The sequence below is a fragment of the Heterocephalus glaber genome, unplaced genomic scaffold (assembly GCF_053883595.1).
Source record: "Heterocephalus glaber isolate CG9 unplaced genomic scaffold, H.glaber_assembly_v1.0 deba00001615, whole genome shotgun sequence".
NCBI lineage: Eukaryota > Metazoa > Chordata > Mammalia > Rodentia > Bathyergidae > Heterocephalus > Heterocephalus glaber.
In genome coordinates, this window is record NW_028258386.1 from 711460 (window position 1) to 734694 (window position 23235).

At 54.5% G+C, this 23235-nt stretch overlaps 3 protein-coding genes across 7 annotated transcripts in view; 2 read left to right on the forward strand and 1 right to left on the reverse strand.

Annotated features, from left to right (window-relative positions):
- Positions 1 to 926, forward strand: part of Xpc (XPC complex subunit, DNA damage recognition and repair factor) — a 28535-nt gene extending 27609 nt beyond the window's left edge. For all 5 annotated transcript variants that reach the window (XR_015445674.1, XM_087196827.1, XM_087196826.1 and 2 more), the window contains one exon: positions 159 to 926. Coding sequence is in view for 4 of the 5 variants with exons in the window: in XM_087196827.1 (XP_087052953.1) it covers positions 159 to 362 (204 nt within the window). In the remaining variant the exon portion in view is untranslated. The remainder of the gene's footprint in view (positions 1 to 158) is intronic.
- Positions 927 to 2256: 1330 nt separating this feature from the next.
- On the reverse strand, positions 2257 to 14779 carry Tmem43 (transmembrane protein 43). Its single transcript, XM_004870503.3, has 12 exons — positions 14571 to 14779; positions 11287 to 11436; positions 10539 to 10673; positions 9961 to 10055; positions 9272 to 9321; positions 9057 to 9126; positions 8405 to 8475; positions 7798 to 7919; positions 7551 to 7625; positions 7156 to 7257; positions 4877 to 4994; positions 2257 to 4030 (listed from the first exon to the last, which is right to left on the reverse strand). The coding sequence occupies exons 1-12, from the start codon at positions 14580 to 14582 to the stop codon at positions 3828 to 3830; spliced, it is 1203 nt and encodes a 400-aa protein (XP_004870560.1). The 5' UTR covers positions 14583 to 14779; the 3' UTR covers positions 2257 to 3827.
- A 106-nt stretch (positions 14780 to 14885) lies between these two features.
- Chchd4 (coiled-coil-helix-coiled-coil-helix domain containing 4) lies at positions 14886 to 22719 on the forward strand. Its single transcript, XM_004870504.4, has 3 exons — positions 14886 to 15063; positions 18492 to 18590; positions 21516 to 22719. Exons 1-3 carry the CDS (start codon positions 15042 to 15044, stop codon positions 21815 to 21817), a joined length of 423 nt encoding a protein of 140 aa, XP_004870561.1. The 5' UTR covers positions 14886 to 15041; the 3' UTR covers positions 21818 to 22719.
- The last annotated feature ends 516 nt before the right edge of the window (positions 22720 to 23235 follow it).

Sequence of the window (23235 nt, forward strand, 5' to 3'; positions counted from 1 at the left end):
CACTATGTGTCTGGGCAGTCCCAGACATAACCACTGTGTCTACACTTGAGGTCACAGGGAAAGCACCGGTGGCAGTGGTTGGGAACTTTGCAGCTTCCTGAAGGCATGTCCTAGGAGCTGCCTGGTGACTGTGCCTCTCTCTTGCTTGGCCCCTCCAGAGTGATGCAGCAGCTCCGCACACGGGTGCAGGAGGTGGGCTGTCCGACAACGAGGAGGGGACCAGCTCGCAAGCAGAGGCGGCCAGGGTCCTGGTTGCCTCTTGGCCTCAGAACCGAGAAGCTGAGGAAGAGCAGAAGCCAAGGAAGACCAGAAGGGCAAAGAAGGAGTCTGCCAGCCACTTGTTCCCATTCGAGAAGTTGTGACCTGTGTGCCTACTTCCGGAAGGTGGACAGACATAGGCCAGGCTGAGGTCACGCTGCAGGTGGGTTCCCCCAGGGCTGCTTACCAAAGCCCTCTGAGCAGGGGACACTGCCCTGGGAGCCCTGTTCTTCCCATCTTTGGAGACGAGGTCAGTTTTTCTTTAACAGAGAGCACTAGGAAATTTGCAGGTAGAGGTACACCCACCAGACCCTGTGCCCTAGCCTCTCTTGGGCCGTAGGGTCCTTCTCTACAGGCCGTTTCATCCCGGAGTCAGGTTCTTACTACCACGCACTGCCTCTTTGTAGAAGACGGGAAAGTGAGAAAGTACAGGCAACCTGAGATCATGTGTTTCCCAAAGTCACGTTTTGTTGTGGCAGACGACTAGGACAAAGAGCTAAACACAGAAAAGAAAAACAGTAATGGAGCATTAAAGAAATGTTAGTAAAAGTGGATCAGTGTTCAAGTAGATTTTATTCATTACTGGATACATTTACAAAACTCTTGTGTGCTCAAGAGAAATAACTTTTATAACATTTTGAGAAAAAAATAAAGCATTTATCTAAAGACTTGCCTCTACTTTTGTTTTTGGTACCGGGGATCGAACTCAGGCCTTTTTTTTTAAAATAAGTTTTATTTTATCCCGTTTCCCCCCAAGGCCTCTCCCCTCCTTCCCTGTGTACAAAAGCTTTGTTTCCATTTTTCCTTCTATTTTCACTTTTTTTCTTATCCCTTCTTTCCTTTCTCCTTCCCTCCTCCCTGTTCCCCTTCCCTCCTCCTTGTTCCCCTTCCCATTTGAACACTTTCTTCCCATTTCCCAATATCTATTATACATTTCAGTCCTTACTTCCACTTTTGGTTTCTCATGCCAGACAAACAATGTGGCACTCAAACATATGTATCTGATTTATTTTACTTAGGCGTATGGAGGGTTTTTTTCCAGATTTTTCCAAGAACACCAACAAGAGCATGTTGACAGAAAAGATGAGGTTTTGTTTTCACATGGGCCAGGAGCTCATTATACACACCTGGAAGTTTTTTTTTTCTTAAGCAAGATGATGTTAATCTTTGAGAGGCATCTTTAACTACAACATTGAGTCACTTTTATCCAAGGGACAAACAAAACCCTGGGTGTGACTCAGCAGCCAGAGAGCACTGCTGGCTGTGTGGTGGAAACAGGCCGGGTTGCTATGGAGACTGCATTTCCACACAAGCATGCCTGAGCCACCTCCTAGGGGTGGGTGCTTGTGTTCTGTTCTCAGATGAGGCTACTGCCCAGTCTGGAGAAATAACCTCTAGAAATAACCTCTTCAGGCAAGGTCAGCTTCTGGGAGGCATTATGGAGATGAAATGAAGTAGGTCTGTCTTGAGAAACTTAGGAGTAGGCTTTAGAAAGTTCTCCCACACTTGTAGCTAAAGCAAGTGATTTAACTGCTGGCATCAGGGTGGATAGCAGCAGCCCCTACTTCCTGACCACTAAAGCAAAAGGAGTGGAAGTGCCACGTGTCAGGCATTTTACGGGCTTAATCTTTAGTCTTCACAACCTCATGAGGTAGGTACTGTCCCCAGTTTACAGATGAGGAAACAGGCCCAGAGATCTCCAATTTGCCAGACATCATGAGCCAAACTGACCAATGTGGGGCTTGAAACTCAGGTCTGTGCCAGCCAAGAGCTTGCCCCTCCACCCGTGCATCTCCGAGCACATTCTAAAGGTGCCTGGAGCATGAGTCATGCACTGTCAACAGCCACAACCAGCAGGCTCCCCAGTGCCCAGAGTGCTCGGGTGTTAAACTGACACCTGTCTTAATCTTGCAGAGCAACTTAGAAGTGAGTTACAGAGATTCATACACTTCTTAATAAAATTGACGGCCCACCGAAACCAGGAAAATGGTAAAGTCATACCAAGAGATACTGAAAATTTATTTTGCATTTTTACAAAAATACAAAGATAAAAATACAAATCTTGTGGTTTCCCAAAACCTTCAAATTACTCAACACTTTTTTTGCTGCACTTTTGAAATTGGCACTTTAAATCCATATAAGAAAAATTTTCTTCATATTTAGTCATCATCTAATTGTACTGCCTGTTTCCCAAAAGCATGTGTTGAAAGTAGTGATTTGCTAAGCAGTCGTGGACAATATTTCTCTTTCAGTCCTAAGCCCAGAGAACTCCCCTCAGGTGCTGGCTGTAACGTGAAGAATCCCTGTGCACAGTGCAGACAGTGGGACAGGGGGAGAGTTCTACAGAGCACCACCCTTAGAGGTTCTCCTCCTGGGGAAGCTACCAAGCACTTGCCCAAGCAACCACTCCCGGCAAGGGCAAAACAGCTCACTAGCATACAAGACAGACTGTAAAACATATGGTTAAACCATCAAGGTTAACAACCTTAAGAGGGAGCTGAAAAGCTTGGGAACTGTGACTTGAGTGTGGGTTAGTTTTATTTAGGACAAGTCAAGCGATGGATGCTAAACACCCAAAAGAATCATGCAGAAGCAGCCAGTTGAAGCCCGGCGCTCCCAGGATGAAAGGCACGTAAGGCAGATGGCTTCCTGCACCAACCCTTGCCCTCTTGCTCTCAGATGTGACTGGCTGGGTCAGCACAGAGGAGCGAACTTGGTACAGAGCTTCCAGCCCCTTCCTGTGATGGCTGACTACAAGCTCAAACCATTGTCAGGAGCAGGAAAAGTGAATCCCTTTGCTGACACTTTGTTGCAAAAGCCGCTCAAAGCTTTGTACCACACTTTCACTTCAGCTGAGTCACACCCAGTTCAGCAGCTTCCTGTGCTCTGAATTAATCTCAACCGACAGACTCAAGGCTGTCATCTATAACAGGTCCACTGTTCAGGAGGTTTAGTCTTTTTTTAGGCCTTTGATGACTTGGGATAGAAGTGAAATAACAAAGGAAAAAGGAAATAAGGCTTTGGAGGTCTCACCCGATGAAAGGACCCTGCCCTGCCAGACTGCAGGGATGTAAAGCCAGCAGACATGCTTTTCTGTTCAGTGTGACATCTGGAGTGACTGTTAAGTACCCGATTGCATTTTATGCACAGACCTGGTCTGGGCACACCTGCACCCCAGGCGAGCGCTTAGTGTGTCTGGTGCCCCTGAAGGCTGTCCTCTGGGCTCGAGGATGTGACAGGATTGTGCAGTCATGGCACTTGAGAAGTGCAGAGTGACGAGGCTACCCCTGCTGTCAGCAGGTCACTGGAGTGTCATTGCTGCACCCAGCTTATCGGGTCACCACCCTTGAGCTGCCATGCTCACCAAGCTGCTTACAGCAAGAAAAGAGGAGAGGCAAACCTGTGAACCCCAAGCCCAATGGGCATACTGCCGGGTATGCCCCTTGGAAGAGCAGTGGGAGCAGAATCCAAGAATCCAAGTCTGCCCCTGAGGTTCAGGGATGGAGCTGGTGTGGGGCGACCTGGGCCCCGAGGCTCCCACAGGGGGCAGGTAGACACCAGGGCTTCCCTCACTCCAGCTTTTTGGCAGGCACCCGTGTCCGGGCAATGAGGATGGGCACCAGGGCCAGGCAGCCGAAGAGGAGTGCCCACCAGGGCCGGTAGAAGAGCCAACCGGCGGCCACTGTCAGTAGGGTCAGTGAGGTGGCCATGCAGAAGGCAAAGGCTTTCAGGCCGATGTTGACCAGGTCTCGGAAGATGGGAAACCAGTCCACTGCGGGAAGAGAGGGGGATGAGGCTCCCAGGCCATTGTGCTTCACACCCTGTGGGTGGTTCCCACTTCCTGGCTCTGGGTAAGGGGAAGAGAGGGGGACTGCGGTGGAGGTGGGCAGCCTTGAGCAGACTCCAGAGCCCTGGGGGAAGGAAGAGCCCTGGCCCTGCACAGTGTGGCTGAAGGCCTCAAGCTGCCTACTCTGCCCACCCCAGGGAGAGATGTGGGAGAGCCACGTAGACCTAAACAGCCTCTCCTGCACGGCCTCATCCGTCCTGCTCACTGCTTCGTACCAGCTGCAGTGAGTGGTACGTGGTGCTCATCAAGGACAGAGCAGGGTGTGTGCACCTCCTGCTGCGACTTCCTTCGGCCCTGCAGGCTGGTCTCACGCTGGGAAGAACTAGGGCATAGATGGCCAGATCTAGGGAGGGCCTGAGACACGACTAGGACTGAGGCTCCAGCCTGTCTCTGCTCCCATGGCCAAGCCCTCCCTGCAGTCTGAGCACAGTGCAGCCATGTAGAGGAAGCCTGGAACTGGAGAGAGACCGTGAAGCTGGGGGAGGGACTGTGAAGCACCCAGAGCCTGACAAGACAGATCTGCTAAGTCCAGTTCACTCCACAGGGTACAGCCTCCTCCCTATGGCTGCTCAGCTGAGGAAGAAGGAAGGAGGGAGCAAGGGGACACACGGACGGAGGGGGGCCCTCTCTACCATGCTGGCTTCCCCCATTCACTCATCACAGAGGGGCAGATGCCCAGTCTCTGCCCCAGGGAGTGGCCCTCAGGCTGGGACAGCTCACAGTTCAGGTGGCAGCCCGTAAGGTTCCCTCCAGCCCCACTTCCATGCCTACCCAGGGTGTAGAGGATCCGAGTCATGAGGTTGAGGCCCATGAACATGGCCAGCCAGCCAGCCGCCCTCAGGCCCCAGGTCTTCATGGAGTTGCTCCTGTGTTCTCTGCGAAACACCTCCTGTAAGGTATGGAGACGGACATCAGGTGCCCAGTGGGCAGGGCAGGGGTTGTGGGGGCTGTGCCAGCTCGGGGCCATGGCCCCTTCTGGACAGGTCAGAGAAGGGCAACCCCCCCTGCCCTGTCTAGGTCCCTCCATCTGCCAGCTGCTGCACAGTGAGAAGGGGTGCAGAAGGAGAGCTCTCTGGGGCAGGTGCTAGCCTCGGCAAAGCCCGGCCATGGCCCCCAGGAGATGCGCCCTCACTAGCAGCTGTGCCCCTTCCATGAGGTCCTTGCAGGCTGATACTATCTCCTCCCGCTGCCTGGCCGTCCCTTCTCCATCTCCACTGCTGTCCCACACCCTCCTAGCCTCTCAGTGTTTAAGTGCTGTGGCTGCTCCTGTCCACATGACCTGTACCCCAGAACCTCCACTGCCTCTCAGGCAACCCACTGGGCATCTTGCACACCTGGCTCACAGTACTGAGTAGCAGTCTCTTTCAGCTCAGCAAGCAGGTCCAGGCCCCACCGCCATACAGGTGGGAACCTGGGTCAGCTGTGGCAGGCTCCCCCACCCCATGCACCCTTCCCAGTCCCATCAGCACCCAGTGCCACCTCAGTGCCCACATTCTCCAAGCCCATCACGCTGTCCACCCAGAATCCATGCTATTGCTGTGCCTCAGGGACCACAACATGGGCTTCCTGGATGGTCACACTGCTGCCTCTCTGACCTGCTGCCTGAACCTGGCCCCAGTGGCCATCTGTCTTGAGAAGGCCAAGGGTCCTGCCACTGCTGGGCATCTGTACCTGTGCATGGCCCTGCCAGCTGTGGCATGTTCCTCCATCTCAGCTGGAACATTGTTTCCTTGGAGCTTCCCCGACACCCCAGTCCAGTGATGCCGAGCCTTTTAGAGCATTCAATGATACGAACAGCCCATGGTGGCACACATCCCATAGGTTCGACACCCCTGCCCTGTCTTAACCAGTGCCCCCACCTGCCAAGATCTACACCCATTACAATAAAAACGTACAGCTCTCCCTGCTAAATAGTTACCTTTCACTGCCCTATGAGGTTTATTGTTTTTGTTTGTGGTGCTGGGAATCGAACTCAGGACCTTGCGCTTGCCAGGCAGGTGTGGCATCACTGAGCCACATGCCTGGCCCCTACTCTATGGGTTTTACATGTCCTTTAAACACATAATCCTCAGAATAACTCAGTGAGGTTGGAGCACATTCCCATTTGAGCAGGGGGCAACCAAGGCTCTGAGAGAACAAAGCGTGTATGCATTCCCACCACAAGGAGTGAACTCTAGGTTCTGGAAGGGGACCCCGCCTGACATCCCTATGCCCAGTGCACACTTGCTGAGTGAAGGGGTGAACACTCCACAGCAGACAGCTAAGGTGGGAATGATGACAATAACCACAGTAAAGCTCTACAATTGGGACAGGTTCAGAGGGACCTACGGAGGGCTAAGGGACCCTGGGCAGCCGTGGCTCCTCTCGCCCTGTGCTGTGCTGTGCTGTGCTGGAGTCAGGGCACCCAGATCTCTCCTGCGTGTGGGGCTGGGTGGCTGGCAGGGTGTGGGCACAGGGGCTGCCACTACTAGGCAGCCTGAGGCCCACAGCATGACCACGTGCCCGTCCCAGGCTGCCACCTTCCCTCAGCCACAGGCCCCAAACCTGTCTCAGGAGGGGCTGGGTCCCGGGACTCCACCCAGGAGGCAGGAAGCCAGGGACTCGGCGGGAGAGAGACCAGGCCCAACCGGACCTCCTCCCATTCACAAGTCTCTGAGTGACGGAGGCTGTTGACTGGGCACAGCCCATCCTGGCCAGGTACAGGGAACAGCAGGGGCACAGACTGGGAGGCCAACGGGGATGATGACAGGCAGCAGCTGAGTGTCCAGTCATGGGAGGGAGGTGACAGCAGACCCTGCCCTGTGCTGGTGCCTGGCCCCTGCCACCCTCTGGATGGGAATCCTGCAGTGAGATTGTGTTAAGGACAGAGCCTATCGGAGAGAGGCTTTGCATCCCCTCCTCAGTGCTGGGTGTGGTGTGGCAGGAAAGGGACCCGTATGCAGGCTGCTGTCCAGTGGCACTCCTTCCCTCCCCTTCCTTCTCCCTCTGCGCGGCATGGCTGTCACCTCTCCTGGTCGGGGCTCAGGAGGAAGGCAAGCAGTGCAACTCACCTCTGCCGAGAAGTCCCCATGGTGCAAGAGCAGCAAGGTCTCCCCCGACCGGGTAGAGTAAGGGACAAGCTGGTCACCCCGCTGCCGGGCAATCACTGTGACCTGGCCAGGGAAGGCGTGTCAGAACTGAGGGGTGCTCAGAGGGTGGCATCTCTCCCCCAGGTCCATGCCACCCAGGGAACCAGTGAAGAGCCCGAAGACCCATCTCCTTCGGGAGGACTCATTAAGAGGAAGAACCACGCCGAGCCTGGGGTCTAGGGCTGGCTTCTGGGCTCGCGGGAGCAGGCAGACTGCACGTGGTGGCTGTCCCTCCACAGGGAGCCCTCAGTGGTCAGCCCTTTCCCAGACACCGGGAGCCCTGGCTGACTCAGTGCCACCCGGGGAAGCCAGGTTACCACGTGGGCTGGGCCCAGGTCAGGGTCGTCACTGCTCAGTCCTGCGTAGGAAAAGCAGACGCGCAGGTCTCCCACCTGGGGTGCAGAGGGATGGCACAGTGAGGCGGACGTGCTGCCCTGGCCACAGCCCCGCACTCATCCTTGCCCTGCCTCCATCTTGCCCACTGCGGCCCAGGAGGCCTCTGTCCCAGTCAGCTGGCTGCTGCAGCAGCACAGGCGTGGCCGGGCGTGGGGGGCCCTCCCATACCTCTGGGTACTTGGGGTTTTCACTGTGGTAGAAAAAGTCCCCTCGGCGGATGATGTCCACCTGGGGGTCCTCCAGCTTGGACAGGCTGAGTGGCTTGAAGTTGTTGATTTTTTCTATGAGGCCTGAGGGAAGTGGCATGCTCAGAACCATGGGCCCCCGTGTGATCCCCCAATCCGCAGACCTGCAGCCACGCACCTTCCCACCTGTCCAAGGGGTTTGGCCATGGGGCTCTCCCACTAGGTGTCCCCCTTCCAGGGCGTCCCTGTGTCCCATGCCTGACCGTCTGGGCATGGCCTTGGTCCCCTGCCCTTCCCCTCAGATCACGGCCCTCACTGCCCCCCTGGGCTGGGGGCTCCCAGGGGGTAGGACGTGGTGGCAGGCAGCATCTCCAAGCATCAGAGGCCACGGGGTGGCCAGGCCAGCCCAGCCCCCGCCTCCTCCCTCCCCACGGATGTGTTCAGTCCCAGGGTCACAGTGACTGAGGGATTGCCCTGTCCCTGGGGGCTTCTCTGCACAGGGCCGGATATGAGTGGGCTCCCCGAAGGAGCTCAAGGATGAATCCAGGGCTCACATACCACAGCGCAGGCCAAGTGCCAGCCCAGCTTACCTGACGAGAGGAAAAACCTGCCAATCTGGACAAAGGGGGCCATGGCCGTGAAGGACTCCACCGCCATGGCACTGTAGGAGGGAAGTGGCCTCAGTCAGGACCCTACCCTGAGGCTCCTGAGCCCCTCACTCTGTCCCTGTGCCCCAGTGCTTCAGACCCTCCTGCCCACATCTGACAGCCTGTCCCACACCACTAGCCCCCAGATGGATCTCTCATGGACCTGATACCCCTCATGGCCCCTTCTGGCCCTGGATGCAGCCGAACCTGACCACTGTCGAACATGGGTGGGCTCACTAGCACTCTGCTGACATCCTGAGTAGGCCCAGGCCAGAAGTCTCCTGCCTCTAGGAAGCCCTCCCTGGTCGTCCTCCCATCAGACTGGCAGCAGAATGCTTGCCCACCATGGTACATGTGAAGCCACCCCCCGCCCCCCGGCCTCTGCCCATACCTTGAGTTGGCAGCTTTGTTGAGTGGACCTTATCTGGGGTTGGCAAGGGTCAGGTCAGTTTCTGTTTACAGTGCCCAGCACAGGGCTTGGTCTCAAAGCTGTGCCCCATACCATCCCCTGGGAGGGAGAGCTAACTCAGTCCCGTACTCAGATGTGGACAGGGAGGATGGGGACCAGCCAGCAGCAGGCAAGGCCCTCACACACCTGGGGTTTTTATGGCCAATCTCCCTATCGAAGTTCCTGCTGTTGACAATGTCTGATCGCCACTCGGTATCTGTGAGGAGAGGACAGCTCAGCGCTGAGGCATGTGTGGCTGGGTGGGCAGCCTGGGGGCAGGGCAGTGCCTGGGGAATCTGCCCTGGTACCACAGCCATCCCACAGCCTCTCAAGTGGGGCATGTGCCCACAGGGCGTACTCACTGTAGGAGTACCGCGTCTCCTTCTTCACCTGTCCGTCCTCGCTGTACTCCCTGCAGTTGGGGCACAGACAGCGCTATGTTGGCCTGGCTCACAGAGGTGGCTCTAGACAGAAGCTACCCCAGGGCGGAGGAGCCCAAGTCCCCACACAGGTCAGGAGCAGATCCAGGCGCTCTCTCCCACACAGAGCTGCTCTGCCCTTTCTCAACCTGAGGTGACATCCACACAGTCCAGGACTCTGGGCTTGAGTCACCCACACCCTGTGTGCCAGGAAGGCCCTGGGGAGCCCAAAGCTGCCTTTTCTCGGCTCCCTGCCACACCCATCCAGTCCCAGGCTTCAGGTGCCCACCCCGGGTACCAGGAATAGGACATAAGGAAGCCACCCTTCCGGCTCTGGGAGCAATGGCAGTGGAGGACACACTGGTCCGGATGACACTGTCTGAGGCCTGGACCCAGCCATGCCTCAGGCTTGCGCAGCTCTAGAGGGAGTAGACAAATCCCCCTTTCTCTGAGCGACTCTGCTATTCTGCATTGGATTTTTGTCACCTCCCAATTTAAAATCACTGGCTGTGAACTTTGGAAGAACTGGACATTTGACAGCAAGATTCTGTGCTCTGAATTCCAATGACAAGATCACCCCAACACCGCTCCTCCTTTCCCATGTTGACTTCCGCTTCCAGTGCCTGTCTCACCTGGACTCCTCGGTCTCCACCCACTGGTACATCTCAACATGCCTCCGCAGCTTCACCGCCGGAAGATGCACCCCATAGTTTGGGTCAGACAAGAGCTTTGCAAAGAATCCAACAGAACACAAAAGTCAAGACAAGGCTGTTGGGGGTCCAGAACCCCCCGCTCGGGAAAGTCAGACTGGGCCAGATATAAAGAGAAGGAGACAAGAATGAAGAGTCTTAGAGCTACTTCCAGGGGGAGAGCCAAGCGAGGCTGCCTGCCCTGGATTCCTAGCACCTAACACAGTGACCTCAAAGAAAGACCGGGTGCAGGGCCCAGGAGCAGGCCAACAGGAGCTCGACAGTGTCCAAGTCCCCCCAGGCCCTGCCACACTGCTCCCAAGAGAGCACCTGTTGGGAGAAAGGCTCACCACACACCGGGTGCAATGCACAGGTGTGCAATCTAATCCCATTCAGCCCTCACAGTGGCCACCCAAGTGTCAACCCTGTCGTCCCCAGCTTCCCAACACAGAGATGAGCAGTGAGAGGCCACAAGGCCGCCCAACCCAAGCCCCAGCGGCTGCCAGCACTGCCATGCCTACCTTGGATGTCCGAAGCGCCCCGATAATGTGCACCAGTCTGCCCTCGTTCTCAGGGGCCACGCTGTGGATGCTATCTGGGGACACCACCAGCGACAGCCCCTCCACCAGAGAGGTCGCTGTCTTCAGTGCACGGCCCTGAGTGGGGGCAGATTCACAACTCAGAGACAGGGCAGGATGGGACTTGGAGAGCACTGAGACCCGTCACCCCACTTTACTGCTGGGAAACTGCAGTGCAGCAAGGGTGTACTCAGGACCGGAACCTAGGATTCCTGCCTGTCCAGCCCCTAGCAGTGACTGTTCAGCTGGGGCTGCTGACCACCCTGACCCTTCCCTTCATCCCTTGGCCTGCTCTTCCCTACTCCCAACTGCAGGCCTTGCCCACCAGATACATGTCCCCTGGTCACAGGGATTGGCTCAGGGAACCGAGACTCAAACTAGGCACTAAGCTCTCTGTAACTCTGACAACTCGGTTTAGAAAGATGCTTCTCATTCTCTAGGATCTCTAGGTTACCCGGACATGAGCTCAGATCCAACCATGCCTAAAGCAGGCTAGGTGTGTACACTAACCCATTCCTGCTCTTGATTATGGCAGTCATGAGAGAGATCACAACAGAACAAAATTCTGCTCAAATTCAGTGTCCTTTCCCTTGTGTAAAATCTAGGCCCTTTAGTTGCAAATCCAGACTGGATTCATAGCTCCCTGATGCTATAGGGACCTTCACTCTGTATAGGGGGACTGACATCTTACCTCATTGGTAAAAATTAAATAGAAAGAGAGCAGGAAGGTCATGAGCCCCACACACATGCCCCCTGAGGTTTCGCTCAGCCGCTCCAGGAAGCCTGGCTGGGGGTCTGATGTAATTTTGACATGTTCTCTCCTGGTACCTGTGGTAGAATACTGAGAGAAAAACATTAAAAATAGAATGGAAATTAGCTTTTAAAAATAGGCTGAAGCCAGGTATGGTGGTGCACGCCTGTAATCCCAGGAGTTGGGAGGCTGAGCCAGCAGGATGGATTTTGAGTTCGAGGCCAGCCTGGGCTACACAGTGAGTTCAAGGCCACCCTGAACTACATGGTTAGACTGTCTCAAAAGAACAAAGAACACACACACACACAAACAAGAATAAGGGCTGGGGATTTAGCTCAGTGGTTCCGCTGTCTGCCTCGAAAGCGCTAGGACTTGAGTTCGATCCCCAGTACCAAAAAAAAAAAAAAAAAAGAATAGGCTGAGTTTTGCTGTTTTAGTTATACTATCTTAGTTGTTTCAATATGTATAGTGAAAATGCATGAATATGATGCATGGCACGGTCTGATCGGTTCTGGCGATGTTCTGAGTGTCCCCGGGCACCTGGAACACAAGCCCCATGGACACCAAGGGACAACTAAGGAGTGGAACTGCCAGATTGCTGCAAAATACATGCTCAATTTTTTTTTTTTTTTTGGTACCAGGGATCGAACTCAGGACCTTGTGCTTGCAAGGCAGGCGGTGGAACCACTGAGCTAAATTCCCAGCCTGATGCTCAACTTTTTAAGAAGGTGCCAAACTATTGTACAGAGAGGTCACAGCCACAGATGACACCAGGGAGTCCTGCTGAGTGTCCGTGAGAGGTGGGCTTGGCACCAGGGTCCCCTCCAGTGGGGTGTCTCAGACAGGGTCACTGGGGGAGGGCAGGGTAGGGCTCAGATTCCCAGTGGGCAGTGCATGACAGAGGGGAGCAGGGAGAGGAGCCTGGCCGGGAGATGAGGAAGCAGACCTGATGTGGACCTGACATTGGACTAGGCCTGGACAATGCCCTGAGGGCCTTAACCAAAGGTGGGGAGAGCAGATATGTCCCCAGTAAGGAGTGTGTCGCTGCTGGTGGAGAGCCATCACCAAGCAGGGTCTGTCACATGGCAGCCACAGCCTGGGCACACGATCTGCACCTGCCATGCCCTCTGCTTCCTCACAGTCCGACTGGGTGGTCAGCACACAGGACCAATCTCAGGCAGCTGAGTGAGGGGCACACTGGGCACCATGGGGGTCAGCCAGGTCGTGGGTCACAGGGATGCAAAGCGGCTCCCAGAAGGTGCGGGGAACCAGGCCCTGCCTGGCCCTGGTGGGGGCGCTGGCAGGCAGAGGGGAGACTTCAGTCAGTCTCTGGGAAAAGCAGTAGCCACATCCTGACTGTTCCTGAACCCCATCACCCCGGGCCCATGAGAAGCAGGTGTCCTCCGCACTCAGAGACTGACTTTCCACGCCAGCTGGAACCGCTAGGGCGGCATCCGACCATCCTAATGATGATGGTGATCATGCCCAGACATGTCACAGGGAATCCCAGGTCACAGATGGCACATCCAGCGCACAGCCCCGGGCAGAGCCAAGCACCTGTCCACCCTCCGCTCCACACCATCCTCCTTATCTACTGAGCCTCGACCAGCTGCAGGCAGTGACAGGGACAGGAGACACACCCTCCTTCTGTCCCCTCAGCCAGCGCCCAGGATGGGCTCAGGCGCCTGGAAAGGAGGATGTCCCTGAAGTGAGGCCTGTGTGGGCTGTGACATGGCACATCCCGCTCATGTTCAGAACTAAATCCCCAGTAAACCCAGAAGGTCCTGGAGAATCATGGAGAATGAATACTCATAACGCAAATCCATCTCCCCGTAACACCCACCCTTGCACATCTAGCACTCAGGGCCAACAAGCCATGAGCAATGAGGAGTGGGAACAGCGCAACACAGAGGGCCTGGAAATGGACAGACCTGGGCCAGAAGCCCTGATGTGCCAGTTACTTGCTGTGTAAGCCTGGGTAAGTCGCTCCACCTCTCTGGTCCTGTTTCCACCCAGGAGAGGGAGTAGTAAAAACGCATTCACCACAGAACAGCTGCTGCTATACTGAGTTCTCCTGTCTCCCTGTGCCATCTCACTATCGCTGGGTCATTCTTCCTCACCTGCCTCGGTGGGTCCATAAATGGCTGCAGGACCAGTAAAGAAGGCCTAGCAACAGAGGATAAACACCCTGGCTGTGCTCCTCCTCGAGGACTCAGATCCCAGCACACCCAAAAACCACAGGTTTCTAGCTGGGGAGGATCCCTCTTTGACCCCAAGAAATAAGTACCTGCCTGACGCCAAAGCTGCCCTCGCTGGCACCCTGCCTGCCATGCTGAGCTGGCCGGGAGTGAAATACAGGTGGTGACAATGTGGGCACACAGGGCTACTGACTTCTGTCTTAGGGACAACCTCCAAAGCCTTCCAGGTGCAGCGTTCAAGGGCAGAGCTGGCTGGGGCGGCAAGTGACACACACCCTGACTCTCAAGAGGTGGTGGTGGGGGGGGGCAAAGGAGGCACAGGGACACAGGGGCCTGGAAAGAGGGTGTAGGAGGTAGGGGAGGGCATCAGGACACTGCACCAAAAAAGAGGAGGGCATGGCTGGGGCTGGCAGCTCCCAAGCTGTCTCTAGTAGCACTTTCAGGGGAGGCCGGTGAGTCACCAGCTTCTCCCACACCCAGTGCCCTGTGAGGCGGTGCTGCTGGTCTTGTTCATGAATATTGGCTCTCAATAGAAAGTTTCTTTCTTTCTTTTTTTTTTTTTCCACAGGGTCGGTCTCACTCTGTAGCCCAGGCTAGCTTCGAACTCGCAGCGACCCTCCTGGTTCAGCCTCCTGAGACTGCAGGCATGCACCACCACTCCCGGCTCTCAAATAGAGAAATGGAAGGGCGGGGCAGGGGAAGAGGTCAACGGTCCTGAGGACCCCTATCGGCCAGGGCCTCTCCACGTCCGCGCAGGAAGGCGGTAGTGGGATGCGGCCCCGGCTCGCAAACCCAGGGAAGAGGCTCCCTGTCCCTGGCGCGCACAATCCCGGCTGTCGAGGCTGCACAGCTCCGGGCGGGGTCACCTTCCCATCTTGACGGCCAGGCTCGGTACCGAGGGTCCCGTCCGGCTCCAAGTCGTCCTCCGCCCCGCCCTGTGTCCGAGACCCAGGGTCCGAGGTCTGGACGACGGGCAGATCCCGGCGGTCCCTGAGGACCTGGACGGGAGTAGGACTGAACACTTACGTTCGCGGCCATGCTGAGGCCCGGCTCCCGCCCTTGGCTCCGCTCCGCTGGAAGTGGACTGGCCGCTCAGCCTGCAGCCTGCCGGACACTAACCTGCCCAGAGCCACGACACTCTGCTAGGAGCTCAGGGACTCCGCGCGACTGTCTACGGTTACCGCTCCTTGGGGCCCGGCTTCTCTGCGCCAGCGCGCCACACGGCCTGCTGGGAAATGTAGTTGGGCGGGTTAGGTGCTTTTGCAACAAATTTGCGACGTGCTCTGGCCCTCATTGGTGCGCCTGCGCACTGCAGGGTTCCTGGGAAGTGTAGTTCCTGTGGTTAGCAGCCGCCTCAGAAGCGCGCAGCCTGCTGGGAATCGTAGTTTCCGGCAGGGGTGCGACAGGCAGGTCTGAGAGGGAGGTGCACGCAGCGGAGAGCCCGCCTGCTGGAGTGAGGAGCGCGAAGTCGCGCCTGGGGGTCGTAGCGCTGGCGCCATGTCCTACTGCCGGCAGGAAGGTGAGTAGGGCCCGGGCGCCAGGATCCATTGGGGCTGGCGTGGGCGGCCGAGGTCGCGGCAGGCGCGGGCCCAGCTTGCCGCGCGGGCGCCCAGCTGGGCTCCCGCCCCGCACCACGTGCCCGCGCTCCGGACGGTGGCGCCCACGTGGCTCACAGCGACCTTTACGGGTCAGGCCTGGGGCAGTCAGCGTGGGCCCCGCGGCCGAGGTCCGACATCCGAGGCCAGGTGAACTGTCTGGCCGCGGTCAGGATCCTGAGGCCGCAGGCGAGGACGGCGACCCAAGCCCCACGGCCAGGAAGCTCCTAGCCCCTGCCACCCGACCTTCGCGGGCACTGGAGGTTGGGCCTCCCGCCCTTGGGCACAGGAAGCACCTTCCCAGCAGGGAACGGGAACGGGTGGGCACTGGGAGCCCAAAGTCACGAGGACAGTCTGGCAACCCCGGGAGGCTGAAGCAGGAGGATCGCGGCGAGCTCCAGGCCATCTGGACTACGTAGTGAGACCCTGTATCAAAAATTTAAAAAAAGAACAACTGTTAAGAGTTGGAATTCAGGCAGAAATCATTTGGTCCGTAGTCCAGGCCCTTCGTTAGGAAATCTGAAGCATAGAGAGGGAGGTGACCTACCAAAGGTCATACATCCAGTCTGAGCACAGCTTAAAAGATGGAGCCATTGCCCGGCTCCACAGCCTACTTCTGGACACACTGCTAACCTTTTTAAGCGCCGTGTCCATGAAGGGACACATGCCTAATGAGTGCTGCAATCGGGATCCCTCGGCCCCCCAGGCTTTAAGCACCCTATTTTATATTTCTCCTGAGTCTAACTTACCTTTTCAGGTAGGAAATTCTGAGCCTTTGGGGTTTTGAGGCTGTTATGGTAAAACTACCTCTCTTGAGGAGTCACAGGACCCACAGGTTCTCTGGGGAGGTGGGGTTGGGGGCACTGACATCATGGCCTGGTGCCTTGGCCTTTTTTCCTGGTTCCTAGTTTGGGGGTGAGAGTTGAAAACAACTAACTTTTAGGCCTTCCTTCGATTCCCCCACCCCACCCCCTCTCTGCCTCTGCATTACCAGGGATTGAACCCAGAAAGTGCTGAGCAACATCCCCAACCCCTTTTTATTTTCTTATTTTGAGGTGGTCTTACTGAGATGCACAAGCTGCCCTCCAACTTGCAATCCTCCTGCCTCAGCCTCCCAAGTAGCTAGGACCACAGAGTAGCTGGGATCACAGATGTGTGCTACCACTCAGCAGTTTCTAATGTAGAGCCAACCCTGTCTGGGTCAGTCTGCAAGTGTTTATGGTGCGCATGTGTAACGTCAGCCACTCAGCATAGAGTAGTGAGCAAGATGATGGTTTCATCGCCGTCCTGGCATGATGGAAGGGTTGGCCTGAGAACTGGGAAGTTCCACAGGGTCAGAGATTTCCCTTGTTTCAGGTGCCTCTTAGAACCTCGTCTTGTCTTCTGACCGTTTGTAGACTTAACCATCTGAAAATACCTCTTGCCTTCTAGCTTTGCATGTGGGGCTCTTTCTGAGATGTTGTTCATCCTTTGCCCCCTAAAACCTTTGGCAAGGGGTGCCAAAGGAAAGATCCTTCCCCAGCACCCCCTTCTTGAAAGGAAATCTGCTGCCCACCAGGCTTCTCCACAAGGTGCCTGGGTTGTGTTCCGCTCTGATCCCTGTACTTTTCTGGAATATTCAAGCATGATCTTCACCATTCATTCAGCAGACATTCCTTTGGTACTCAGTGCACAAGTGGTGCTGGTACCCAGTCAGCTGTTGTTCTCTGACCAGTCTGGAGGCTCAAGCTCTGGATGAGCCAAAGCAAGTCCCTGCCCAGAGCCTGGGCTTAGTCCCGGAAGAGGCTGTTCCCTTCTGTATAGGGAGGGGGCAAAGGGACCAGAGATGGACATGCCCGCTCTATCGTACCAGGGAGAGGGATGACCTGCCTTGTGGTGTGTGGGGCATGGATGGCGAGGTGCTCCCCTCCATGGTATGAACAGCGGGAGCATCCCTGCAGTGGGTCAGCTGATGCACAGAGCTTTCAGGAAGATGGTTGATGGGCTTACAGCTGCAGGGCATCCAGGGGAGGACAGTGAGGGACATGGCTAGGTGGGACCTGGCCTGCCACTTCCCCCGGTTGGTCTTTGGTAACCGCTCTGGACCTTCATTCCCTGCTGCACTTGATGGGTAGGGCAATACCTACAGGACATTGTAAGGTTCAGGTGAAACCAGTATTGAATGTCCCACCCCAGTGCTCACTGAGTCTCCCACTAGAAGCTGCTAGTATAAAGTACACCTGGCTCCCACTTGTTTCCCTGGAGGCTGTAGGACCCTCTGGCAGACAGGCCAGAGGTTGGGATCTGGTCCTGGACAGGACACTGTGCTCTGGCTTCTGGATACTGGTTATAAGTTTAGAACATCAGCACTTCTGTGACAAAGCTCCCCAGCCCCAGGCTGTGGGGATGGCTGTAGCATTCCTCATTGCCAGGACCCTCCCTTCTCCTGGAGGGTTTTCACCTTGTCATCCCCAGGCCGCCTGTGTCTGCCAGTCTCTGCCAGTCTCTTCAAGGAGCTGCCTGGACATCACTATCCTGGGCAGACTGGCTGCAGTAGCCCACAGGCCAGGCCCCCACATTGCCTTATGCTTCCCTCTGCCCAGGCCTTGCTCCTCAGACACTGTGTTCTGACTCCTGTGGGTAAGGGTATAGAAAGCATCCGTTGTCTTCAGAGCACTTTTCCTGTCCCATAGCACAGTGCAGGTACTGAGCACCCTGGCCCTGTGCTTTGTGAGGTCATCTGGTCTGCTGACGATCACTGGGCAGGAGGGCAGTCGCAGCACACAGAAGAGAGCCCACAGGTGGGGTGGCATGGACAGCAGGTGCTCTGAGAACCCTGAGAAGAGACTACCTCCTCCTTGTTTCTTTCTTGGAGGCAGGGGTCCTGTTGCTTTCTTTCTAGTGCAGGCTGGCCTTGAATTCACTGTGAATCCCAGGCTGGCCTTGAACTCACAGCGATTCTCCTGCACTCAGCCTCCTGAGTGCTAGGATTACAGGCATGTGTAACCACGGCTAGCTGCTGTTGCTTTCTTGCTGAGGATGTGACCTATTGCATGGAGGATTGTCAGCAAATTGGGGCTAATGAAATCACCTTTGGTGGGCTGGAGCGTTGCATTCCTTACCTGGAGGATACACTCAGAAAGCAGGGTGTGCTGCCTCAGTGGAGTTTTTGTTCCAGCTCAGGCTGTCAGGAGAGGTGGCTGCTGGACCGTCCTCCAGAGCCAGTGATGCCACCCAGGGGAGCAATGTTGGAAGGAAGGTCACCTCACATGGAGGCTGCATATAGGACATGGTTTGTGTGGCCGTTCTGGGCTTAAGGCAGACTGTACTGCTCTCAAGTGATACATTTCTCCTTCCACTCTCGCAACACTAGGGAAAGACCGGATAATATTCGTGACCAAAGAAGACCATGAGACTCCTAGCAGTGCAGAGCTGGTGGCCGATGACCCCAACGACCCATATGAGGAGCATGGTGAGTGATACAGGACCTGCTGGGGACCCCTAGCCACGTCCTAGGGCAGGCTGGGTGTTGAGAATTGTCTTCCCATGCCCTGGGCAGCTCTCCAGACATCGAATCCTTCTCTCCCTTAGGGAGGTGCTGGACCTGCACTGTGAGCCAGCAATCAGCTCTTTACTGAAGTTCTCTTCTCTCCTGAATGTTTGCACTAACTTAAACCAGCTGTGTGTTCCCAGTGATTTGGTGTCAGGCAAGGGTGTCTGTGGATTCCAGCAGTTACAGGTTCATCAAGGTGACGGGCCCATGTGTTAGCCAAGTTACCAGACTGAGTTCTGCCACATCTGCCAAGTGTGTTACCAGGCAGGCAAACAGGCAGCCACACTACTTGTCCCTGCGATACCTGAAGTCCTTGCTCTCTCCTGGTCGGTGCTTCAGCCAGCGCCAGGCACAGAGACAGACAGTTTTCCAGCAGCAGGATTCTGCTGACTCAGTCAAAGCCACCACTCACACCTTGGGTGTAGCACTGGTCACTTGGGGCTGGGACACCTCTAGAGGCTTTAGTGTGAACTCATCAGGCCCTCACCCTGCCCCTGTAAGGTAGGGGTGTGTGTGTGTGTGTGTGTACAGTGTTCATACAGTCCATGTATTATAAACAGTAGTCAGTTCACCATCAAAACAACTCCTAACACCCATGGTGACCACTGAGAAGCCTTCTAGTACTAATTGGTGATAGATATGGCTGAAGAGCTTGAAATTTTCAGTATCCATACTCCTAGATGGGACACTTGTTACCCTTCTTGTTTCTCGGGTTAGAGGAAAGCTAAGTATGCATATGCGGTCGAATCAGGAATGTCTAAATATAAAAATTTATTACAGTAAAAGACACATTGTTGTTCATCCTCCTTAAAATACTTTCAACACTTAATCCTGTTCTTGCCACTTTCTGGACCAGTTCTGAAAGTCCCCTTTCATGAGTGTCTTGTGAGGTAAATCAAAACTAAGGTAAATGCTGCTGCCCCGTGCCACCTCGAGGAACATCATGCTGGTAAAAATACTGCAGTGTGTCCTCATCCACCCAATTCTCCAGATCTGGCACTGTGTGACTTCTGATCCTCAAAGTCAAAATGACCATGAAAAGTGAATGTTTTAAATTGATTCAGGACATCAAGGCCATAACTAAAGACACACAGGAAAGAGGACTTCAGAGCTGCTTTAGGAAGCAGCAAGAATGATGGTAGTGAGGGAGAGTATCTTGAAGGGGATTAATTGCAATGTGTTTTTTACTGTGGTAAAGGTTTTTTAAAAGATTTAAATATTCAGTATATTATCATCCTTATCTCACATCCTGTTGGGAACAGTGGCATACAAAGTGTTACATTCTGAGAATGACAGCTCTAGGAGTTACCTTGAATCAGAGCTCTTTTATAAAGGAAAATAAATCACATGTCAGTTCTCCTACTCTGCCTACCTTAGGTCCGAACTAGGCTTTGTTTTCTTTGCCTCTCAGTGGTTTTAAAAAATGTACATCTGGCCTTAATTTTTTGAAGCTGCCATCTGCATGGGTTTGTATTGAGTCCCTGCAGACCTGGGCTGTCAGTTTTGAGTGTCTCCTTTGGATAACTACCTGTGCAGGGTTGGTGGGTGTGCACCTCCAGGGTGGCGTTTCCATGGTTTTTCAGCACTGAGATTCCCAAGCAGCAGGAGAAGGGGAGAGATGTGGGCCTTAGGGTTTGAGCTCTGGGAGTCCTGTGGACCTGGCTTGGACACCGAAGACCAGAGACCGCAGCCGTAGACAGGAGTTAGTAGTGCCTGCGGTGGAAGGTGGTTGATGATGACTGGGTCACTGGGTGTAACTCAGTGCCCAGGAACCTGCCATGTGGCTGTTGCTGGTGTTGGTGGTGAACGGCCTTGGAAGGAGCAGTGTCCTGTTCACCCTCAATATATGAGGACCAGTTGCAGCAGATCCACTGAGCAGTGTAGCTTCGGGGCTAGAATGGAGAAATGAGGCTTGGTCAGGACTTTGGACATGGCTGGGAGTGCCACGCCTGGGCCTATCCCTGGAGGGAAGGTTGTATGGAGTTTCAGTGGGCATTGTAGAGGCTCTTTTAAAGGGTGCTCTCTATCTTCGTAGCGGCTCACATAAGAAACTTAGATGAATCACATCTCTGTGTCTGTCAGTACTGTGTGGATGTGAACAAAGTTCAAAGATAGGGCAAGATAAAATTCAAAAGTAAGAGGCATATGTAATATTGAAAATGAAAAACCATCTAAAATTTCACCTGTATAGATTTTAACAGTTTAATACTTAGGGTTAGGATTTTGTTTTCTGGTTTCTTTTTTTCTTTTTTTGTTTTTTATGGTTCTGAAGGTCAAACTAAGGACCTGTGCATTCTGGGCAAGTGCTGTACCACCGACCCACACCTCAGCTCTCATACTTCCTGTAGAATGCAGTTGCACTGCTCTGATAGCCACTAGTTTTTCATCACACAGCACGTCATGGGCAGGTAGCTTCCCGAGTCCATGCATATGGGTTCGCCACCTTATTTTTACCTGTCCCAACTGCTGAGCTTGTAGCATGGCTGCACAGGAAGGGCTCAAGTGCCGAGGGTCAGAGTCAGTATTGCAGCTCATTCAAGTCTGGCTTTCAGAGAGCCCCACTGACCGCCTTAACTGCTGACTTCTAGGGCATAAATGGTTTCCAGGGTTCACGTCTCAGCACAGCCTCTAGCGCTGCGAGATGGCACAGAGCACAGTTAGCATTGCTTCTGGAGAGGAGTGCAGCCCTGTCCTGTAGGCGAGGAAGGCCAGAATTGGCTAGGCCCTTGAACCTGCTCCAGAGCCAGGGTTGGGTGCAGAGAAGAGACTGCACCAGGCCCCATGAGGACTGGACCAGACCTGGAGGGCACCTCTCACTTCTCCCTTGCTGCCTTCTCTCCCCAGGGCTGATCCTGCCGAATGGAGACATTAACTGGAACTGCCCATGCCTGGGGGGAATGGCCAGCGGCCCCTGTGGGGAACAGTTCAAGTCGGCCTTTTCCTGCTTCCACTATAGCACAGAGGACATCAAGGGGTCGGACTGTGTAGACCAGTTTCGGGCCATGCAGGAATGCATGCAGAAATACCCTGACCTGTATCCCCAAGAGGATGAGGAGGAGGAGGAGGAGGAGAAGCCAGCAGAGTGCACAGAGGGAAAGGCTCCCACTGAGGCCAGTGCCACCAAAGAAGAGGTGGTGTCCAGCTAATGCATGCCACCGTGTGGGCTCCCGTCCTCCCACTCCAGAGCGATGTGGACCTTTTGCAAAATGCCTTTTAGTTGCTCTCTGAGAAAGTGTCTTTCCCTGTGTCTGTATACTGTAATGTGTAAAATAATTTATTTTGATGATCAGGGTCTTGGCCCCTTGACAGATACACTGAAAAGGAAAGTGGAGGCTGTGTGTGTGTGTGCGTGTGTGTGTGTGTGTGTGTGTGTGTGTGTGTGTCCTGTATAAACCTGTCAGCCAATGTAGCCACCACTTTTTCTTTTTTGGAACCTTGCACTTGCAAGGAAAGTGGTGGAATCACTGAGCTAAATCCCTGGCCCTGTAGCCACCACTTTTGATTTCTCTCTCTCAGATTACCCTGAATTTTGCCACTCTGAAATAATGCTGAATGTTCTCAGCAACTGAAATCATTATCCAGGAATGTTTCTTGTGAGTGAGTTGATTTGTTCTGATGCATAATATCCCTTTCTGTAGCTTTTATACCTCTATGAGAAGTGAAATAGAAGCACCAACATCTTCCTTTAAAACGCTGGTGGGGGGCCATTCCTCATAGAAGAGGCCAGGTGGTCAAGACCGCCGTGCCGTTGCACATAGGGTCCTGGACTTCATTCCTCATTCACTTGGTTTCCACTCACCTTGAACTCAGTTTTCTAGCCTGGAAAGTGGAGATTTAGACCCTGCAGTTCCTGTCCCTTTCTATGTGAAAGGAAAGGCTGGTTTTTATTGTTCCAAGAGCCCTGGATTGGGGTTCGTATTCACACTGGCTCTCAGGTTGGTCAGATGTAATGTTCTTAGAGGAGGGGACCTAATTATTACCAGAGTAACAGCTGAGAGAGGAAACTGAATTTAATGACTCATTTAAAAGGAAGGTGATTTCTACCTGACTTGAATGTGTCCTCTGTTTTTATTAGGTTTTGTTCTTTGAGGGTACTGGGGGTTGAACCCAGAGTCTTTACCTTTAGTGGCCTGCTGTTTTCCAGAGCTTTCCCGCCGGTGGCCTTGCCAGCGGTCTGCTTGTTCACTGGCTTGGCAGAGAAGAACGAAGCTCTCCTGATGAATGGCTGCACCGTTTTGGGCCTGTTGATTTTTATTTTTCTTCCTGTACTGGGGGATCAAACCCAGGGGTGCTCTGCACATCCATAGCCACAGACCCTTTTTAAAACTTTGAGACCTCAGAGTCTCAGGAAGCTGTCTGTGTGGCATTCAAACTTGCAACCCCGCCTCAGGCTTCCCGAGTGCTAGGGCTCCCAGTGTGCGCCACCACATCCAGCTATGGAAAAGCTGTATGAAACGAGACTGGCTGGTCAGGAGCCTCGCTGCATCTCATTTGTATTCTCTGCGTCTTTGTGTAGTAGGAAAAGCAACTGCACTGTTGGTGCCTACTACAGTCATTGCTGTGG